The following is a 22,456-nucleotide window of genomic DNA, read 5'->3' as shown; positions in this document are numbered from 1 at the left end:
AATTTCTGGTTTCCTATATAATTAGTTGATACTTTAATTAATTGACAAAAAAAACAAGGGTTTTTTGAACTTGTCTATTTTATCTTAAACTTTTTGGTTTCTGCATGTACTATAAAAAAGATTTTTTTCACCAATAATGATAGTCAAAATAAGATTGCGTAACAATATGAATGATTATTTTCTTGTAAACAATGTGATGATTTATATTAAAAATGAAATAATTAAAACTTTTGCATCTGATTCAATTATCAGTGAGTTTAAATATATTAAATGAATGTAAAATTTTATTTAATATATTTTATTATTAATTATTATCATTTTTTATTAATAATGAAACTTTAAAACAAATATATATTCTTCTAAATTATAATTAATATTATTACATTCCTTAAACTTTAGGTTAAGATCTACCACTGGTTGCATACCAGAAAGAAATTAATTTTTTTATCCAAAATGTAAGAGGATACTATTAATTACAGTAAAAAAAAAAGAGTAATGAGAGTTTATAAATAATTGTCAGGTAAATAAATTGCAAGTATTAAAAGATATAAACATAAATGACCCACAGTATTAAAGTAGAAAATCAATTAAGTTCATATCCCTAATTAAACAAAAAAATCTCAAACTAACACCCCAAAAGCAAAATAAATTATTAAATTCTTAGATCACCTCATAAAAAAGATGATTCATCTACAGACAACTTCAATTTTATTTTATTACACAAATAATTTTGGCTTATGAAATATAGTATAAAGTTGTATGAAACATTGTTTAGGAATTATTAAGGATACTATCACATATAAACTCTTTCACTCAATCACCTTTAATTGTTTAGTTGAATGTGGCTGTTTTTGGTTTATGTTTAGGTGATATAGTGAATAACAAGATTAAGTTCCTTCGCATTCCAAAAACAAATTTTATGACTCATCAGCCACCATTTTTACGTGTTATATCCTATAAATTACTAGACATTGCTGACCAACGAGATTCATTCACTTGTATGATTTAGACATTTTCATAAGTGTTGCTTTCAGGAATCGAACCTTTGACATTTTAACATATTTATGATAGACATTTGTAAATCGTGGTTTAATTCGAATATAAAAGATTGGCGATATAACTAGGTAACCAATGTTTTTAGGATAGCAGAATCGTGTTGCTTTTGGATATTATTAGGAATTGACATAAACCAGATTAAGCAATGAAGTACTTAGGATAGCAGAATCAATGTGATAGGATATAAAAATATATCTCTACTCAACTATTAACGATAATAATTATATGGAGATTTGTATGTGATATAGTGGTAATTACATCTCATCAATCATAAATATGTAACATTAAGTGATGTGTTAAATTGATATGCCATATGAATGTCATGTGAATTATGATGTAACAATTTTCAACATGAGTTCTATATTCTAATATAGTGAAATGTCATTTATAATTGAATGATTATAAACTCCATGCTTGAATATAATAACAAAACATGTAGATGGATATTAGAGATGTTATTGAGATGAGATTGATGTAAAATAAGATACATTTATCATATGTAACTTGTATTTTTGTGTTTCTTGATTGAGTGAAGAGATTGTGAATTGAATGATTATCTCAAATATGTCAATATGAGATATTGACATTATTTTTCTAATAAGTATTCTCATAGATCAAAAAGCCAAGAGTTAAATCGTAGAACAATGAAGTATTTCATACTTTGTGTTCAACTAAAATATTCAAATAAAATGATTGATGCATATGAATGTTTAGTGATGCCTTAAGTGTGAGGAAAGACCTTTCACTCTTGCCTCTCACCTCCTCCATCTTGACCTCAAAAGTCACCTTTATGGTTCAGAGAACTGCTTAGATGATTTTTTCCAACTCGACTATTCATTATGATTTAGTGTCACATCATAATTATATATGATTATGGTTGTAGAAATTAACATAAAGATAATATTATGGCCGCATGATGTAACGCGGTTAGCAATTTTACACATTAATCATAACTTAAAAATGAAAAGGGAAAGTCTCCTTTCTCTTCTTCAATATTCACCCTTTTCAGTTTTCACCACACACTCATGGGTGTAGTTCAACACTCATCAACTTTCACCAATAAAGTTCCTTCCTTTACCAGTAAAAGCAAAATTGTTGTTTCATTTGGCTAAAAAATTGACTAATATAATCATTGTTTTGTACACACTTCAGTAACAGCTAGGTTACCATGTACTTTGTATCAAATAGAAGGTGAATGTTAGTTGAAATAAGTTAGTTTTGAAAAAAATTATAAGCTAGCTGAATTTTTTTTATTTCTCGTATCCTCGCACTAGAGGTAATCATATCTGAGTCGGAAATATCCACATGTATATGAGGCTAATTGTCCCAACGGATATTTTTTTCATACACAAAACTCAAACCTAAAACCTTATTTAAGGGGAATCAAACATATATCACTTAAATCAATACATGTTGGTATAAGCTTTGATTGCATGATTTAGGTAATAATTATAATCAATTATTTATTTATATTTCATAAAAATTATATTAAACTGTTTCATAAACTAATGATGAATGCTACGTGCTGCACTAGAGAATTTTTCAAGAGTTTTCTAGATCAAGATTTATTTAGTCAAGATTAACATATAAGTGTGTATTATTTGAGTTTTAATTTAGTTTTATGCTGTTATGTATTTTCGGATTTTCCTTTTAAATCTTACAATACATATTTTTGAATCACATAAGTTAACACATATATAATCTCATTAACATGTTTAATTAATTTTTTTGGAAAACAACACACATAACATAATTAAGGTTACAAATATGTTAAAAAATACTCACAACTTTGCCAAGAATGTATTTTTTATGAATACGTGAACATTGTCATGAGTAGAATTTGATGTTCAAAACATGTATTGTGAGGTTTTAATTTAAACTCGCAATATCTTAGATTTTGTTTTTCCCATATTTTTTTTGTTGAGTCCTTTTGAGTGATTATTAGTTGGTTAATTGGTAATTAAATGGGCCAGTTTTATGTTGTAAACAATGGGCCGAATCTTAACTATTGGGCTAGCATCTGATTTTTGTTAGGGTTGGGTAATTGAGTGTGGGTTGACAGGTACACATATGTTATCCCATACTGTGTCACTCCATGTCTCATGGGCATGCGATTAATCAGAAAAATATATTTAAGTTAAAATTTAATTATTAAATATTTGTCTAACTAATCATAAACTCATATTACATGGAGTGACGAGTTTGACTCCTTTGTGACAACCAAAGGAATCAATATTAACTAATAGATATGGTTATGAAAAGTATAAACTAAGAGGAAATAGTTTATGTGATGATATTATAAGAATTTTTTACATTATTATTATGCCATTTATCATTTTTGTATTAATAATGATTGAATATCAAATAAAATAATATTAATTGTGGATGATATATTAGTTATATAAAAAAATATTACATTGAAAATACGTAGAGATTGAACTCTATAATTAAAATATAAAGTTACCTAATTTTTTAAAGTAGTCTGGAATAAAAACTTTAAATTTTAATGTTTGTATGGTTAAGATATACTCATTTTACTTTCATAATTAATTGTCTACACTTCCTTATACGTTGATGTTTAAGGTTATACACATATATTAAGAAATGTTTAAATATCATAATTAATTAAGTATATTTTGACTAAAATACAATCATTTAATCATTATCTATTCCTTATAATTAAAAAAGGGAAAACATGGGGTGAAAAAATAATAGAATAAATAAAGATATTATTGGGAGAAAAATATAATTAATCTTGAATTTGTAATATCTATGAAATCAAAAGGAGAATGGTAAAATACCAATAATGAATGAAAGAATGGGGTAAATTGGTAATGGGCAATGTAAGAGTGGGAGAAGGAAGCTAAGAAAAATCCAAATGGGAAAGGTTAGATGAGAGAGACATAGAAAGTGATTTAATGCATGAAAGAGGTGAGACAAGAAATTATACAAAGCTCATGATGCATGTCTACCAAAGGGAGAGCCCAATCTCAATCAATATAGATTCCACATTGAAATCCCAATATGCTTTTCAACATTTGGGTCATATTTATCACAATCACCAAAATCACTTTTCTCTCACACCCATCATCCATGCACATGCAATTTGTACAAGGTGGGCATAGTGGAGTCATGTCTTTGATTAGAAAGAAACGAGATCTATTGTCTCAGATCTTGTCTCATACGTTGTCTCTCATTAATAATAATAAACTAAAAATAAAAATAAGAATGAAATTTAATTGATATGTCATGTTTTTATTAGTGCAAAACAACGTATAAGATGAGATTTAAGATAACAGATCAATATTCGAGAAAATAGTGAAAAGGAATCAAGGTTTCAGGGTTACATCCATTTTCTTGTTGTACTTGATGCATGAAACTATTCCAATTTTTTTATGTCATAGAGGTGGCTAACAAGTAGGGTCCTTTATACTTTAGAATTTGTATTAAGGGTCTCATTATTGTAGATATATGATACCCATTTTGCTCATAATCATGGCATTGATTTGCTTTGCACATTTAAAATTGTTTTCTTACTTTTCTTCTTGAAAAGTTGAAAGTAATCCTTTTCATTGTGATATTAACTCTGCACCCTAGAGTGTTAATAATCATTCATAAAATTTCATAAAGTAAGACAAAGAAATGAAGTAGTACCTTTCGGTAGTAATACTCAATAAGCACTTAACTTATAGTACAATATTTGAATCTCCATTTTTGAAGATTTTACATGCTTGGTTCTTTAACATATAGCATATGCAATAACTCAATATATTTCCAAAAATCAAATCCTGCTTATCTATTTCATGGAATTAAGCCTATTATTTAGATAAATTAAATTCAAGTTTTATTAGGTCGATATTAAGAGCCTACATGTGCTTAGTTATATTTATTTATTATTACACTGATTATAATTTCATTGGTTTGTGATATTATTATGTTTGTTGAGAAATTATATTGAAATTTTGTTAGCATTGAAATTCAATTTCTTTTTTGGAATAGCACAATTATAATTCCATTGGTTTGTTTCTTTTTTGAAATAGCACAATTATACTCAAGCTCTAACTTGGTGTTTTCCTAGTGGATTTTCAACCTAGCAATTAAAAAACTCTAAATTTTCTTCTAAACTTAGGAAAATGGTTATAAAACAATAGTTTTTATGAATAAAAATAGTGATATGTCTATGCTTTTCCCTAAATTTAACAAAACTCTATTAAAATTAAGAATCAAATTTGAGTAATGCTAAAAAAATTTAGGAAATATAGTAAGTAAATAAATAAAATTCTATAAAAGAAACTAAAATCCTACAAGGTACTTATTTTCACACAGAAATAGAAGGAAGTTTCCAAGGAATTTTGTTATCTAAATAGAAAAGTAATGGAAAAAGGAAAGAATGATAAGATACCCATGATATTGTCCTTGCTTTTTCTTCACTAAAGTTAATATAGTGTGAAACTTTGTCAATGAAGAATGTCAAATTACAACTTTGTTTAAATTTTTTTCTTTATATATCAAAACTATGATTATGTATGGTGGATTGGTGGGGGCCACCTTACAGCCATACAAACATGTTTTGGCCCTACTTGTCTCAAAGATGCTTCCCCTTCATGCCCATTCCTTAGGCCCCACTCATTTCATTATATGCAATAATTCATTTTTTGGAATCCTTTTTTATTTATTCTTTTGCTTTTGTGGGGTAAAATGACCAAAGGTATGTAATAAAGAAGTGTCACTTTTGTAATAATTATTCTCAAAGCTACATACCCATTTGTACCATACAACATGCTTAATTGGGCTTAAATGTACTTAAAAACTCAATTTCCTTGTATTGAAGGGGATGCAAGTATTCTTATAAAAACAAAGATTAATATCTTGGACTCAAATAGAAAAATTCCCTTTTCAAGTATTTAACTTAATAACATGCCTAAGTGTTGAATTGAAGAGTATTAACTAATTAAGTTGGATCAATTCCTTGCTCTTGATTTACATTATTAGTTTTTTTAGTGATGATTATCTTGACTGAAACTAGATTAATTCCCGAGTTTTGGTTGCTATTTAAATTCTATAATAGTCCTTCTCAAAGCTCAAATTGATGCTATGATAGACAAGTTTTCCTAATTATAATTCAAATCTCAATATTTTATAGTTATTTTTAGTCATTAATTTTATATTCTAAATGATTTTGTTCATAGTTATCATTAGGGCAACTTTAAGTTGTTTTCGTTGGATGATATGATGAATATAAAGTTTTGTTGTAGTTATTTTGAAAGTATAAATAGGAAAAATAGTCAATCTAATATCGATAAAAATGAATTATGTGTCAAGTTCGAACTACTTGAAGTTTTTGAAATGTATATATTGTTTGCCTAGCACTAATTTCATATTGAATTTTATTGACTATTCCTATTTATATTGCATATGGAAAAAGATGATTATCTATAGTTCTAAACTAAAGTTATTGAAGTCATACTTGCATTCTATAATGTTAGGAGAAAGACTAAATAATTAGTGTTGATAGCAATTGAAAATGATGTTTTGGACAAAGTTAAATATAAGAATTGGATTTATGATTTCTTTTAAAATAAAGTTAGAAGAGTGACATTTTTTTTCAAGTGCTGAAATTTCAACATTAGTTTTGAGAGTATGTTATGATGTTATCATACCTTACAAGCAAAGTGATTCCTAGATGAATTATTTGATATTTGTTTATGGATAAAAAATTAAAATAATAGAAATATAATAATACTTTGATTTGTGATATAAGAAGTTATTAAAATTATACATCCGAAAACAAAAACACATTCCCCTTTCTACGCTGTCTTTGAAGGCAAATGGTCCACAACCATACTCATTGTAATTGACTTTGTAGAAAACTTTTGTGTAATTCATTCATATTATAATACAACACCTACCATAAAGTATATACTAGTATCTTGTGTTACAATAAATGGAAGCAATGATAACACATATGGAACAATTAAAGGACAAAATATGCTTTCTAAAAGTATGCTTTTCAACACTAATTATATTGTGGTTTTTCTGAACATGAGTAGTAACTAATAAAGCGTTAGTTTAGTGGTGTAAAACTTTATTATATCTCTAAGGTCGAGAGTTCGATTTCTGAGAGTTACACTTGTTGAAAGAGGTAGTCACGAACCTCAAAATTTTTTAGTTCATTATCCAAAAAGATGAGAAAATACCATTAGTAGTAGTAAATGTTTTACGTAGTTAATGTGATGATATATTAAATATGATTTTAAAAAATCACACATAGATAGAGAAGGTATAACTTAAAATAATGCCACTTTTATTCACCCCATTTAACGGATTTGGATTTCCCTATAGTGCATAGAGTCCAATAAACTATGAGAGTTATGTATATTTTGTTGTCTTCTTCAAGAATAAAGATAATCATATCCTTTGCTCTAAGCTTAATGAGAGGGTGGAAATCAAGAGCTATAGGGAAGACTAATTAGGTAGTTTGATGGCTCAATCATGCACTAACCTATCAACAAAATAAGTTTAATTGTAGTAAGGAAATACATCCGTATACCTCAAATGTATAAACTCAATATGAATATGGTAAGGTTCATTTATCTACGAGCACTTACAAATATATTTATAGATTATTCGTCAACGAGTTCCATATGCTGACAACACAATTAAATTTATAACCTTAACTTATGTGTTATTGATCAATTTCTTAAGAATTGGGTCAACATTTATTGATATTAGAAGCTTCATATATTAGTTAAGCTTAAAATACATCTAAGCACCTTATAATTGACATTGTAACTTGGTGATGCAATCAGCATGGTTCCATTGAAGTTATATGGTATACCCAAACTATGACTTTAAGTGAGTATTACAAATTATCTTTCTGATAATACCTCAAATCCATTTCTATGCATACTTGTTATAATTTCCTTTTCATGATTAGAGAGGCTAAATTCATGCATGCTAGAAAGAGTGTGGAGTAGTATGTTTTAGTTAAGTAGAAATTATCATTAACTCTTAAATAAAAGTAATACAAATTAATTATAGATTACGCATTGACTATGTATATATCTTTATACTGTTAGTACATAGATGTTACACTCAAATAAAAAAATAGACACCTCCAAAAATCAAGAAAATTTGTTTGGATATATATTTATTTAACAAATAAATTTAAATGTGTTTTTTATAATAAATGCCCCAATATTAAAATAAGCCCATGTGAAAGGAATCCTAGGATTAGGTATTGTGAGATTTGCAATACAACTTTATTGCCTCCTCAAATCAATGATAATCTTCACAATATGCTTTATGGCCATTGCAAATTCATTTCTCATTAGGCCCCACTTTCCCTCCTTTCTCTTTGCTTATTTAGTTATTGTTTTTATTTTATTAAAATAATAACATATGATTAAAGATAGAAGCTGATTAATGATTATCATGCATTTGAATCCTACTTAATCCAATGTTTAGTTTAAAAAAACTAAACTTATTATTTTATGAGTGAAACATGCATTTCCTTAATTACATTTTCACTTGGGGTTTCTATTTTCAAAGTTCACAAACACAGCACTTAAACATTTAAATATAGACAGATACACTACTCACATTTACAGAACTTTAACTATCTAATTTTAACTAATCTCACTCACCTCATCTTACATCATCTATTATTCATATTTAAAATGACGAATAATAAATTGATTGTGTATAAATTTTTATATCGAAAATACATGGACTTTTAAGGTTTATGGTCCAACTCAGAAGCTGAAACAGTTGATGTTTGAGTGTGCCCCACATGCAGTGAGACAGGAGTTTTATGCAGCTTTCATTCACTCATCACTGCCCATTTCTCGTGAACAACCCACCCCAGCTTACTTGGGAAAATTCATCTCTCTCAACCTCTCTCTCTCTCTCTCTCTCTCTCTCTCTCTCTGTGTTTGTGACACATGAAAACACCTGGTCCGTGAACCTTGTCTGTACCAAAGAGCATTAGTTCCTTCAATCTCTCATTCATTTTCATCACTCTTTCTTCATTCCTTACTAAGGTCACTTTCTATCTTCCTTCTACACTTCTTCTACTAACTATTATGCAATGCTTTTTGTTTTACTTTCATATGTAACCAACCCATGCTTCATAATGCACCCTTCCTTTCTTTTTATTTATCTTCCCTTTTTAATAAATAAATTTAAACTTTTGGGTAGTTCCCATTTTCTATTATTATTAAAAAAAATCTTTACTTTATGTCTATAATAGTAGCACAGCACTTTTTTTTTTTCATTTCAGATTATCTCAAATGGGTTTTCTTCAAAATGTTGATATGTTTTGTGATCTGTGGTTTCTGCATTTTCAGGGGCCTCTATTTGAAGCTATGAATCTTCATTGAAGCAAGTGAAACTTTGTTCCTAATTGGAAAATCTCTTTCCAAATCCTCACTTGTGCAAAATAAAGAAAAGGGGGAAGTTCATTGTGAAGAAAAGTTTTATTTTTTGAGTGAAAAGAAGCAAAACTTGTTGATGTTGTGGAGCCTCTAACACTGTTGAGAGGAGTGGAAGCACTAACATTTCACTTCACTTCAGCATAGAACAGTGTGAAGTGATGGAAGTTTTGTGCTTTTTGTTGCTGCTAGCTTGGTATGTGTCAATTTTTCACCTTGTAGGTGCTGCTGAGCTTCAAGACCAAGCTATTTTACTTGCTATCAATCAAGAGCTTAGAGTCCCTGAATGGAGTGATGGCAACACCTCAAATTACTGCACTTGGCAAGGAATCACATGTGGTAATCACTCAATGGTGGAGAAGATTGATCTAGCTCACCGGAATCTTCGAGGTAATGTAACTTTAATTTCTGAGCTCAAAGCTTTGAAGAAGCTTGACCTTTCAAACAATAACTTTGATGGTTTGATTCCTACTGCTTTTGGAAATTTATCTCATCTTGAAGTTCTAGATTTGTCTTCAAATAAGTTTAGAGGGTCAATTCCACCACAATTGGGTGTCCTTAGAAGCCTCAAGTCATTGAACCTTTCCAATAATGTCCTTGTGGGAGAGATACCAATGGAACTTCAAGGCCTAGAGGAATTGCAGGATTTTCAAATTTCTAGTAATCATTTGAGTGGTTTGATACCTTCTTGGGTGGGAAACTTGAGCTATTTGAGACTTTTTACTGCTTATGAGAATAGCTTAGGTGGTAAGATTCCGGATAGTCTCGGCATGAATTCTGAGCTTCGGATACTTAACCTGCACTCTAACCAGCTTGAAGGTCCAATACCAGCAAGCGTTTTTGCTCCAGGGAAGTTGGAAATTCTGGTTCTCACCCAGAATAATTTTAGTGGTGTTCTTCCTGATGAAATTGGGAATTGTCGAGCCCTTTCCAATGTTCGAATTGGCAACAATTATCTAGTGGGTAGTATTCCTAAGACGATTGGAAATCTTAGTGGCCTAACCTACTTTGAAGCCGACAATAACAACCTTTCTGGTGAGATAGTGTCAGAATTTTCTCGGTGTTCTAATCTGACTCTCCTGAATTTAGCTGAAAATGGATTTACTGGTATAATTCCACCAGAATTTGGAAAGCTTATGAACCTACAGGAGTTGATCCTTTCTGGAAATAGTCTCTTCGGTGATATTCCAAACTCGATTCTGGGCTGCAAAAATCTTAACAAGCTTGATATTAGCAACAACAGATTCAATGGTACAATACCAAACGAAATTTGCAGTGTCACTCGGTTGCAGTACTTGCTATTGGATCAAAATTCCATGAGAGGAGAGATCCCTCATGAAATTGGAAGTTGTGCAAAACTTCTTGAGTTACAATTGGGCAGTAATTATTTGTCTGGAACTATCCCTCCTGAGATTGGCCATATCCGGAACTTACAGATAGCTTTAAATTTGAGCTTCAATCATCTTCATGGACCATTGCCTCCCGAATTAGGAAGACTGGACAAACTTGTTTCTCTCGATGTCTCAAACAATCGGCTCTCAGGTAATATCCCAGATGAGCTTAAGGGAATGTTGAGCTTGATTGAGGTTAACTTCTCAAATAATCTTTTCGGAGGTCCTGTACCAACATTTGTACCATTCCAGAAGTGTCCTAGTTCCAGTTTTTTGGGCAACAAGGGGCTTTGTGGAGAGCCATTAAACTCTTCATGTGGTGATATTTATGATGAGCACAAGAATTACCATCACAGGGTTTCATATAGAATCATACTGGCCGTAATTGGTTCTGGTTTGGCAGTTTTTATGTCAGTGACTGTAGTCGTCTTGCTGTTTATGATCAGAGAAAGGCAAGAAAAAGTAGCCAAAGAGGCCGACAGAATTGTTGATGACGGAGCCAATGACAAACCAACTGTAATAGCAGGGGGTGTTTTTGTTGATAATCTAAGACAAGCGATAGACCTTGATGCCGTTGTTAAAGCAACTCTTAAAGACTCTAATAAAGTCAGCAGCGGAACTTTCAGCACAGTTTATAAAGCAGTCATGCCTTCTGGGATGGTCTTATCTGTAAGGAGATTGAAGTCCATAGACAAGACAATAATCCAGCACCAGAACAAGATGATTAGAGAGCTTGAAAGGCTTGGAAAAGTTTCTCATGCTAATATAGTGCAACCCATTGGCTACGTTATTTATGAAGATGTTGCTCTTCTCTTGCATCATTATTTTCCCGATGGAACATTGGCTCAGCTTCTTCATGAATCTACCAGACAACCTGATTATCAGCCTGACTGGCCTGAGAGGCTATCCATTGCCATTGGATTGGCTGAAGGTTTGGCTTTCCTTCATCATGTGGCGATTATCCATCTTGACATTTCTTCTGGCAATGTTCTTTTGGATGCAAATTTTAAGCCGCTGCTTGGGGAGATCGAGATTTCAAAACTTCTTGATCCAACCAAAGGTACTGGAAGCATTAGTGCAGTTGCTGGTTCCTTTGGTTACATACCACCAGGTATACTTTTACCATTTTCTGGCATGCAATTTCTCATCTATTCTTCCTCTTTACTGTTAACATCTTTTGCATGCTTCATGTCACACTTCTTTTGTGATGCAGAATATGCATATACAATGCAAGTTACAGCGCCAGGAAATGTTTATAGCTATGGTGTTGTTCTTTTGGAAATCCTTACAACTCGTCAACCAGTTGATGAAGAATTTGGTGAAGGCATAGATTTGGTGAAGTGGGTTCATAGTGCTCCAATAAGAGATGAAACTCCAGAGCAGATACTTGATGCAAGGCTTAGCACAGTTTCGTTTGGTTGGAGGAAGGACATGCTTGCTGCTCTTAAGGTCGCATTGCTATGCACTGACAACACACCTGCCAAACGACCGAAAATGAAGAATGTCGTAGAAATGCTTCAAGAGATAAAGCAAAACTGAGGAGAGTTTTCTGTGTCATGATCTACACCATGAAGATTTAATGTATCCGAAACTCATGAGATGGAGGTGATTACGAGTAGCAACTTATAACTTTAAATCGTAGTCTTGCTTGTATCAGGAATTGTTGTACATGGTGAAGGTGGTGTTTCAAAGTAAATTATTGGCCGTTGACGTCGTTAGATTTTTACCATTCTAGTTTGTCCAAGGTGAAATCGGCGCATATTTATTTGAATTGGACACTGGTAAGGTTGGGGGAGTATACATGCAAGAAGAGATTGTGACACAGAATATATCAGCTAATATTGTATATGAGCTAGTCCTCACCTTTCATATTGTTTTTACTCATTTGGGATATGCATTCACCCATCAAATTGTTATTTCCTGTTAAAATTTAAAGTTGTAGTTTATTTTTGTTGAGACAGTAGAATGTGCATCTGAACTGAACTGAACTGTGTCCATGCATGCTGTTTCTTCTACTGGCTGTGTCCTCCAACTGGGGTATCATATGTGTGCTAGTGAGTGTGCTTGAGCAATACTAAAGCTAAGTACATATATAGATATCTACATCTAAAAACCTGTGCACATTGTTTTCACCATTATATAAAGTACTTGGATTTAGCATGTTATCACAATTGCTTGAGTTGATCACTTCACAGATTGCATCTTGGGTAAGGATTACAAAAAGTGTACTCAGTGGTTAACTATAAAGTCATTGTTTTAAGACCATGTTCTTTACAGTAAGAAGATATTTATTTTCTACTATTAACTTGGTAATAAAGCAAACAAAATATTGTGGTAGAATGGGTTTCAATCCTTAGTGAATGAACATCACCATTAATATACATACATGGAGTAGAAGGAGGTAGATATTAATGATAAATGTAAGAAGAGAGATGAAGAAACAAAGACAACCAAAGAATAAGACTCAACAATATGATGATCTAGTTCTACTGTTCTAGCCTCATGCACTTGCCAAGAGGCTTTACTTTCACCAAATAAATCAGAACTTAGGTGCCAAGATATGCAGCACTTGTAGAACCTATGCTTCCAAACCCAAACACATGTTGCAATGGGGATCAACATTCACCCATCTGCTATGCCTAACATTTGGTACAGGTCTAATAACAACTGACACACCTTAAGATCCTATCACAACCTGTCTAGTTTCAGATACCATTGACACAAATGTGTAAGTATCATGTACTGTTAATGCATCATTACAGTCACCTAACCGGCTCAACTATTCCTCACTAACATTTCTATAATGCAATATGGAACATACTGCATGCATTTGAATATCCAGTTTACTACACAATTATTTGTTTAGCATTTGAGCTTTGATAAATTGTGCAATGTTCAGTGCACATAGGAGAAATCTTACAACATGGTCAATAACATCATTTAGATGTAGTAAATTATGCAAAAAAATGATGTTAGACTTTATCAACTAAACAGAGTAGAACTTGGTGCTGGAAATTTACTCAAAAGCTAATATTTGAGAGTTTACCATCATGCAATCAACATTGAACTTGGACAAATGGAATTTCCACATATATGATAGTCATCCCGAACACAAAACTACCCAAGTTAAACATCTCATCGCTCTTCATGTTCATGAAGCATACACAATCTAGCATAGCAAGTGATATGCCATTAGACGGAGATTTTTGTTTCGCATATTTAAAAATATGTATCATCATTCACCATAATGGATCTCAGCAACACAAGAATGTAATCACCAAAGTTTCTGAGTCTTCCCATGAAACATCCAAGGCTAACCAGAGTTACAAGGAAGAAAACCTATACTTCCTTTCATTTACAAAAGTACCCCTAGTATTCTACTATCTATAGGCTGTACAATATCCTGTCACAAAACCCCCCTTTTGGTTTGCCTATCTATTATCCATAACTGTCAGCATCCTATACCAAATTCCATGCAAGAACTGAACAAAACCAAAAAAGATACCCCAAAAAGCACTGCATAAATCCACTACCCACCATTAAGCCCAATAGCAAGCTCAGCAGTTACTCATCCGTTCAACTAATTGTTGAAGCAGCTGTGCTTTTCGTAGCTTATAGTACTTTTTCAAGTCGTATTGCTTTGCCATGGCCCTCAAAGCAGGCAAATTCAGCTTCTCCAAGGTAATAAGCTGAGAAGCTGTGGTTTCATTATGGGAATCCTCCAAGGAATAAGACTCAACAATATGAAGATCTACCTGGCTTCCATTGTCCATTGAAACCCTATCTGGATTTGGTGAGTCCAAGTTAACAGTAGAATTTTCTATTTCCGCAGTGATTGGCCACTTTGAAAGTCTTCTCTTTTGTAACTCGGAAAATTCACTATTGTAAGGAACAACTGAATGACTTTCAGTTCCATCCAAGCCAAGCTCTGCTCTTTTGGTAGTCTTCCTGTTCATAGGCTCATTTAAATTGGCAGTGCCAGTACTGGTTTTAGATTTGCACTGTCTCTTAGATGATGCAACTATGGATGTACTTGGATCAACTTTTGTAGGTTTGCCATGTGCTTCACTAATGTAAGGAACAATAGCACAACCTTCAGTTCCATCCAGGCCAGGGTGAACAGCTCTTTTAGTAATATTACTGTTCATAGACTCGCTTAAAATGGTAGTAACAGTACTGGTTTTAGATTTCCACCGCCTCTTGGTTGATACTATTAACATTTTACTTGGATCAACGTCTGTAGGATTGTCGCGTGCTTCACTGATGTAAGGAACAATAGCACGGCATTCACTTCCATCTGGGCCAGGTTGAACCGCTCTTTTAGTAATATTCCCATTCATGGACTCATTTAAACTGGCAGTACCACTGCTGGTTTTAGATTCCCACTCCCTCTTCGTTGATGCTACTAACAATGTACTTGGATCAACTTCTGTAGGATTGTCATGTGCTTCAATGATGTAAGGAACAATAGCACGACATTCAGTTTCATCTGGGACAGGCTGAACAGCTCTTTCAGTAATCTTGGACTCATTTAAACTGGCAGTACCAGTACTGGCCTGCTTCCACTTGGTTGATACAACAATGCGTGTATTTGGATCAACTTCTGTAGGACTGTCATATGCTTCTATGTCAGAAAATGCCTCTGAATCCGCTTTCCTCTTTCCCTGAGATTTTAGTTTTGAAGGAAAGCTCAAATTGGACTTTTTTGCAACAATTTTGGATTTAACGCCTTGTGGTGGTTGTTTCTCTTCATCTATCAGCTGTATCCCAGGAAACAGGGCACTCTGGGTTGGCTTCTTTAACAGTGAAATCAATGCAGAATTTTCAGCATGAATAAGTCTGGTATCTTGGGACTTATCACCATAACTTCCTTCAAAGGAGCACGATTCAGTATCAGCAAGACACAATTCTTGAGGGTAAACAACTTGTAGAGCTAACTCCATAGAGTCCAGATCCTCATCTGGAGCGACCTTGGAACCTTTCTTGCAAGCTCTTCGTGCAGGTTTACGAGCAAGATCGCAATTTTTTATGTCTAGATCATAATTTTCAAATTGTGAAGCACTTAATCTGGAAGAAAGATACATTTTCCTCCCCTTGGCGCCAATTGCAATGAGTTGGCTTCTGACCTCCTCACTTTTGGTAAGCATATTATTTGCTGTTCCGGATAATTTCACCACTTCAGAATGATCAGCGGCACAGCTGACAGACCCCAAACCAGGACATGTCACAAGAGATTTTGTGACCAGTTCCTATAAAAAAGTAGAAAAATATAGTCAGGACCAGTAGCAGGTCCACTGGCTGGGACAAGCTTGGCAAGGAAAATCAATACAACAGATTCAAGGCATCATGTACAGTATAAAAGGCAAGGTGTTACCTAAGAAGGTATAAATAGTACTCTCCACAATGGTATGGCCCTTGATCCTTACCTCAAATTTATCATGCAGCTAAATGCAAAGTTAGAGACCTGTTAGAGACCTGCTATCACTTTGGCCTTTATCTACTCTATTTTCCTTAGGTTTCAATGCTAAACACGGGTTCGTACAGTCGGGGCCAGTATATGACTGTCTCCCTTAAACTTTTCACTCATTGTGTATATATAACTGAATGAATGTAAGATCAGGAAAACCAAAGAGCTGATGGAATAGACTGTATTATTCTGTCCAGACTTGCATGTTCAGGATTTGTTGAAATTCAAAACAGAAGGAAAAGAAATAACAGACAGAATTGAGGAAATGAATATGACTCAATGTAACACTATGAGAGGCCTACCCTAAAACCAAGAGCAGAGAATCATGTGCTAGGCTTATTTATCTATGCCTGCAAGTCTACAGCACATGCCAAAATCTTTAAATGGATATCGCCAACCCTATCATAAATGCTATTATTAGTGATCAATTGTGTCTCCATATAAATCATATCATATTCAGTACCTAAAACAAGGTTCTATGTGTTCTAGAGGCATAAAATTACTGTACAACAATCATGTTTTAAATATATATAATTAAAAGCAATTGCATGTGCAGCTAGTAGGCATGTTAAGCAACCATTGCACATACGCATAAAATAAGCATACGTTTACCTCAAGTTCTAAAATTAATACATTAAGGTAAGACAAGCAGGAAGAGAAAATAAGTGCTTGTTTAAACTAAAAATAAAATAGTAATAGAGATTTATCGACCTGAATCTTTTCAGCATCATTTAATCTCTTTCCATGAAGCTCCAAAAGAAGTTCTGAGCTTCTGGAATCTTCTGATGTTCCACGAAGTTCTTTCCCTTCTTCCTTTTCAGGATCATTTGAACTCTTTCCATGAAGCTCCAAAAGAAGTTCTGAGGTTCTAGAATTTTCTGGAGTTCCACAGGGTTCTTTTCCTTCCTCCTTTATGATTATATTTGAACCGATACTGCTACAACCTTTGTCTAGAGCATGTTCGGCATCATTCAAGACTGGATTGAAGATGACCATCTCTATATGCTGCTTCAAGTTGAAGGAAAATAAACCATATATCAGTCGCGTGCGAAACCAAGTGTTAAAGGTTAAATACTGCATGACAAACTAATACTCTCTAAAAAAAATGAGTGGCCAACAAAACATGAGGAAATTATATGCTAAATGGCAAACAAGGAATAACTTAAAAGATATTTCTGCACAATCATCAGCACTTTCAAGACACGGAAATGATCCATAAGTTAAACCTTTAAAACTAAAAGGTAAAACATAAAAATACGGTAGTATAATTTATACACTCTAATGTCATAAAAGTTACTGGCCCCTGTATAAATATTTTAATAAGCAGGACTTAAACACATATTAACCATTGCGGCGATCATTTTATACACAACCCATATTACTTGTGAAATTAAAACATCCCATCATCCTCATGCACAACATTGATGTGCAAGTATCAAGTAATACAAATTAAGACATATACACTGGTGCTTTGTGCTTCCTAAGAGACAACTATTTCCAATCTTTCTTCTACCTTATTCTCTTGCAGCTCCTAATTCATGTTAAGTTCATTTTCCACCTGAATTGATACTGGACTGATGGATTCTTCATTTTCATCCACGTTAATAAGGACTCTGAAGCTTCTATCATTGATTACATTCTAAGAAACCAATTAGATTTAATGCATCAACTTAACTAAAGTCTGATACAGGAAAAACATGCTGAAGCTTATTCATGTAGAATAGATAAAACCAAATATTATCTGTAAGGAGTGAATTTCTCCAAACATTAGAAAAATAAAGTGAAGGGACTAAGTTGCTTCACACTAAACTGCTCTGATACACTAGCTATCTAGATTCCAGAGAGGCTATAGTGAAATTAAGCCTTTTATTTATTACTTGTAGGAGAGGGGACCTCTTGTGCTAAGCATACAATGTCCAGTTCAGCCCTAGTATCAAAGGCACTTTTAGCATTCTCTCGTCACATCCTGAGCTACATAATTTTAAAGGAAAAACTGTCATAATAAAGCTTTTTGCTACCCAAAGCAATACAAAATTATGGAACAGCATCATTTTGTGGGGTTTAAAAAAATATTGTGAATCAAAGATAGGAAGCCCTAGGACGGACCAATGTGTTAGCCGAACTGGTAAGAAGTTAAATTCCTCTTAAGCAAGGTTTCATGTTCGACTCTGGTGAAATATAAAAAATAGACATTGGGCAGGCTTTGCCCCTTTCATCGAGTCTACCAAGTAGTCGAAGTCTAGAGTAAGTAAGGTCTCAGTCTCAAAAAATTTAAACTCTAGAATAGTTGGCAAATACAGAGTTTGCATGGTGAAAAGGATAAATGCAGCATCTTCTTTTCAATCTATTAACTGAAAACAATTAAAGTTCATGAACTTGGGGAGAGGAAGGGATTCTAAAAGTCAAACCTGGCCATGTATATCTTCAAAGTGATCTCTATGCAAAGCCTCAACAATTTCATGAACTGTCTCAGCAGGTTTGTCTAGCAGCAACTGTACCTCTGTATCATTGGCATGATCATTCTTCTTCAAGGTGTTAATAGCAACATCAAGCAATTTGATTCTTTCAGTCAAAGTACCACAGCATATTTCAGGCCATTTTTCATACTCAGCCCAGGCCAATTCATTCTGAAGGGACGTGAGATCCTTCTCTAGTCCCTCGATTTCAGTATCAGCCTTGGTGATCAAAATTTTCAAGACGTGAATACAAGATTCCTCATTCAAGATATCTTCCTCTATCACATCTACCCATTTTAAAAGAAAGCCCGAGTAAATACAGGGTAGTAACATTGATACACTCAAAGAAAGACCATAAAATTGCATGGCAAGGGAGTAAAAGAAAAAGTACCACGCTCACGGCCAAAGTAGAGACTACATTGCCACTCAGGTTTTTCATAGTAGCTATCATCACTAGCAACAACTGATTACCCGAAAATTACATGCAAAATCAATACAACTTCAGTAAATACTGATTTCAAAGAATACCACAACTCATAGATAAATCACAGAGAGAGTGTACAGAGAAACTGAGACCTTCATTAATTGATGAACTCCAAGGATCCAAATCCCAAGCCATGATGAACAGCAACTATATCCTGCAAATAAAAATAGCAACAACAAAAACAAAGTAAGTTAACAATTATCAAGTGTATTGAAGACAAAACATTGAGTTAACAATTAACAAATAGAAACATAAACCATTTATGAAAATAACACATGCAAAAATTGCTAGTATTATACATAACACCCATCCTAAACTCATTCAAGTATCTTTCTTTTACAAATCAAATGTGAAAATACAATAAATAAGCAATTAAATGTAATCAACAGAAAGATAAAGGAGAATCAATAAACCATCATCTTAAATGAAAACCACTGAAAGAAATTGTTGCAAACTTCAAATAATGCTTCCAGAAACAACAAGTGCATTCAATAAATAAGAAGAATAAGAAAGGAATAGTATTTAAAACCCTAAATTAAATTGACTTAACAATTACTAGTACTTAGCAACTACTACACTTCCAACCCCATTAAATAACATCACTATTATATTCAACAACAGCCATTAAATTAAACAATGAAGTAATAAATGCTTATCATTCAAACCCTTTCTTCTTTTGCAAACAATTTAAAAAATAGAAACAAAAAAACTAAAATATTTTTATAAAGTTGAGAACTTTATGAGAACCCACATTTGGCGTTGAAAGAAAGAGGAAGAAGGGTACCCAGAAAAGGGAGTAAGGAAATTTGAGTTTCTAGGGTTTGTAAGAGGCTCTGAAATCAGAGAGAGAACATGTTGAAGAAGTGAGTGTGTTTCTGCCATTGAAAGCGACGAGCTTTGAACGCAGTTGGAAAGTGACACGCCATGGTGGCTGCTTTGGAATATCAGCTGGTTTCTTAGGGTATTTTGGGGATTTTACTGGATTGTGATGTGGGACCGGGCTTTTTCAGTTTGGAAACTTCTCAACCGTTGATTGATTTTCAGGTATTCTTTTTTATCGGTAGATTGATGGCTTTTATAGAACTATTTAATACTGGCCACTATTATTTTTATACTATTGTTTTAAATTGTGATCATAGTCGCCATTGTGCTAACGATTGTGGTTATTGTGAATGTGGCTATTGTGACGTGGATTGTGTCCATTATAGTGTGAATTATTTTTGTGATTAAAAACTATTTTTTAATTTGATGTAATCCATATGCGGTTACATTGTAACACGATACGGGTACATTGCGGCTCAATGTTGCCGCATCAAGGTGATTCGGAATCATATAGCAATTGCGATATAATGCGGTTGCGGCAGTCACCACAACCAGAATATTGCGGCCGCTATTTAAATCACTGCTATCAATGATATATTTTGATCTTATATATAAGAAATTAATTCATTTTGTGATGTATGGTTAATTCTTGTACCACTTGACTGATACATTGTTGGTGAGACTATTTTTTTAAGAATGCTTTAAAGCTATTTTGGAGAAAAAAACAAAAGTGTTAAATACAATTTTAGTCATCTATAATTTTTTGTTTCGATTTGATTTCTTTGTTTTATCTTTAATTTCTTATTTTGATCCTTCAAATTGTTATATTTGGTAATGTTAGTCTTTCTGGTTTATCCTCATGTTTATCACGTCAAATTATTATTATTTTAATATAATGACCAAAATTGCAAAATATAGAAACATGGGGACCAAAATCTCAAAAAATGTCAAACAAAATATATAGGTGACTGAAAGTACATTTATGCCAACTTAAAAATATATGTAATTCTTACTCTATTAAATTTAAATCTTTGTCTTTTATTGTCAACTTGTTACTTCTAAGTTCTAACCATTCTTCACATTCATAAACAAAACAATGTCATGTATCTTAAACAATAAAAACCAGACCTTAATCTAAAAAATATATGAAGTTATCTAGTCTATAAAAAGACTATAGTACTCTATTATAAATTACTATTTAATTGATCCATTTTCACATTGATTGTTGACTTAAATAAACCATTATTTTCTTTATTTAAAATTTAATGTATGATATTTAGCCCAAAAAGTAAGCAATAAAACAAGGAAAGAACCACTAAAATCATCAATGCTTTAATTGGAGGGTCTTTCACTCATACAAGAAACACCTATAGCAAAATAGATCATCTTATATATTAGAAAATCATTTCTCTTCCATTCTTTCTACATTTCAAGTCCACATTTTGTTATTATAGGCACAAAAATGTTCTACAAATAGTATCCTTAAAAAGTAAGAATCTCATTCCTATAAATGAAAGGGGAATATTCTCATCTCAACAAAAATATGATAAAAATGGATGATTGAAAATGCTCTAAAAACCTTTAGTTTTTTTTCCTTCTTATTTTTGCCATAGTCATTTGAGACTCAATTTCATACTCACTATTTTGATATATAAATAATGTTTTTTATTATGTTATTATTGCTAAATTTTGAGCATACTTAATTACTTACAACTTATTAACCATGATACCAACACTTACATACAATTTTTCCTTCATTTTCAATACTAACACAAATCATAACTAGATTATGAGTACTTGTGTATATTCTTCATTGTCTGATTTTTTTATTTATGAATTCTACTATCTTATATTTTACTTTTATTATATACTTTTTTGGTAATATCAACTCTCCCCACCTTTTTAAGTAAGGAAGTGATCATTTTCGGAGTTTGTGACTGTTCCTCCCAAAAATCAAAATCTTAACTTTGAGGATCCAATAAGACCTTACACAACTAGACTAACTCCTTGTTGGTTCTACTTTTACTGTATGCATAAATATGAGAGACACATATATCTCTAACATTTTTTTCATAATTTATTATTGGTCTAGAGAACTTCCTACTTTTTTATTTTAATTAATTGTTAAACCTTAAAACTATTGCTATATTTTAATCAATGCTAACTATTTGGAACATTTTTTTATAACTTACTGGTTAAAAGATTTCACCAATTTTTAATTTTGGATTAATTGCAAATTAAAATCTCAAAAGTGTTAGAAATTTTTATAGGCTCCTTTGAATGGGTCAAACAAATTGTTTTTCTATAAATAGTCCTTTATCTAATTTAGTCAAAATTCATTAGCAATA

General features: G+C 32.3%; 2 protein-coding genes across 9 annotated transcripts; one reads left to right on the top strand and one right to left on the bottom strand.

The window, feature by feature from the left end:
- On the top strand, positions 8,936 to 12,839 carry LOC109348224 (leucine-rich repeat receptor-like tyrosine-protein kinase PXC3). The gene is made up of 3 exons (XM_019588530.1): positions 8,936 to 9,098; positions 9,405 to 11,990; positions 12,093 to 12,839. Exons 2-3 carry the CDS (start codon positions 9,650 to 9,652, stop codon positions 12,416 to 12,418), a joined length of 2,667 nt encoding a protein of 888 aa, XP_019444075.1. The 5' UTR covers positions 8,936 to 9,098; positions 9,405 to 9,649; the 3' UTR covers positions 12,419 to 12,839.
- Positions 14,155 to 20,285, bottom strand: LOC109348223. 8 transcript variants are annotated; one of them, XM_019588527.1, is made up of 7 exons: positions 20,071 to 20,285; positions 19,379 to 19,440; positions 19,194 to 19,265; positions 18,755 to 19,089; positions 17,058 to 17,354; positions 15,417 to 16,128; positions 14,155 to 15,386 (listed from the first exon to the last, which is right to left on the bottom strand). In XM_019588527.1, exons 2-7 carry the CDS (start codon positions 19,419 to 19,421, stop codon positions 14,437 to 14,439), a joined length of 2,409 nt encoding a protein of 802 aa, XP_019444072.1. In that variant the 5' UTR covers positions 19,422 to 19,440; positions 20,071 to 20,285; the 3' UTR covers positions 14,155 to 14,436. The 8 variants fall into 8 exon arrangements, with proteins under 8 accessions (XP_019444072.1, XP_019444070.1, XP_019444067.1 ...); XM_019588525.1 differs by having other exon boundaries at positions 14,155 to 16,128; positions 19,194 to 19,262; positions 20,038 to 20,284; XM_019588522.1 differs by having other exon boundaries at positions 14,155 to 16,128; positions 20,071 to 20,284.

The sequence above is a fragment of the Lupinus angustifolius genome, chromosome LG05, assembly GCF_001865875.1.
Source record: "Lupinus angustifolius cultivar Tanjil chromosome LG05, LupAngTanjil_v1.0, whole genome shotgun sequence".
NCBI classification, from domain to species: domain Eukaryota; kingdom Viridiplantae; phylum Streptophyta; class Magnoliopsida; order Fabales; family Fabaceae; genus Lupinus; species Lupinus angustifolius.
This window is presented reverse-complemented; position numbering and strand designations above follow the sequence as displayed.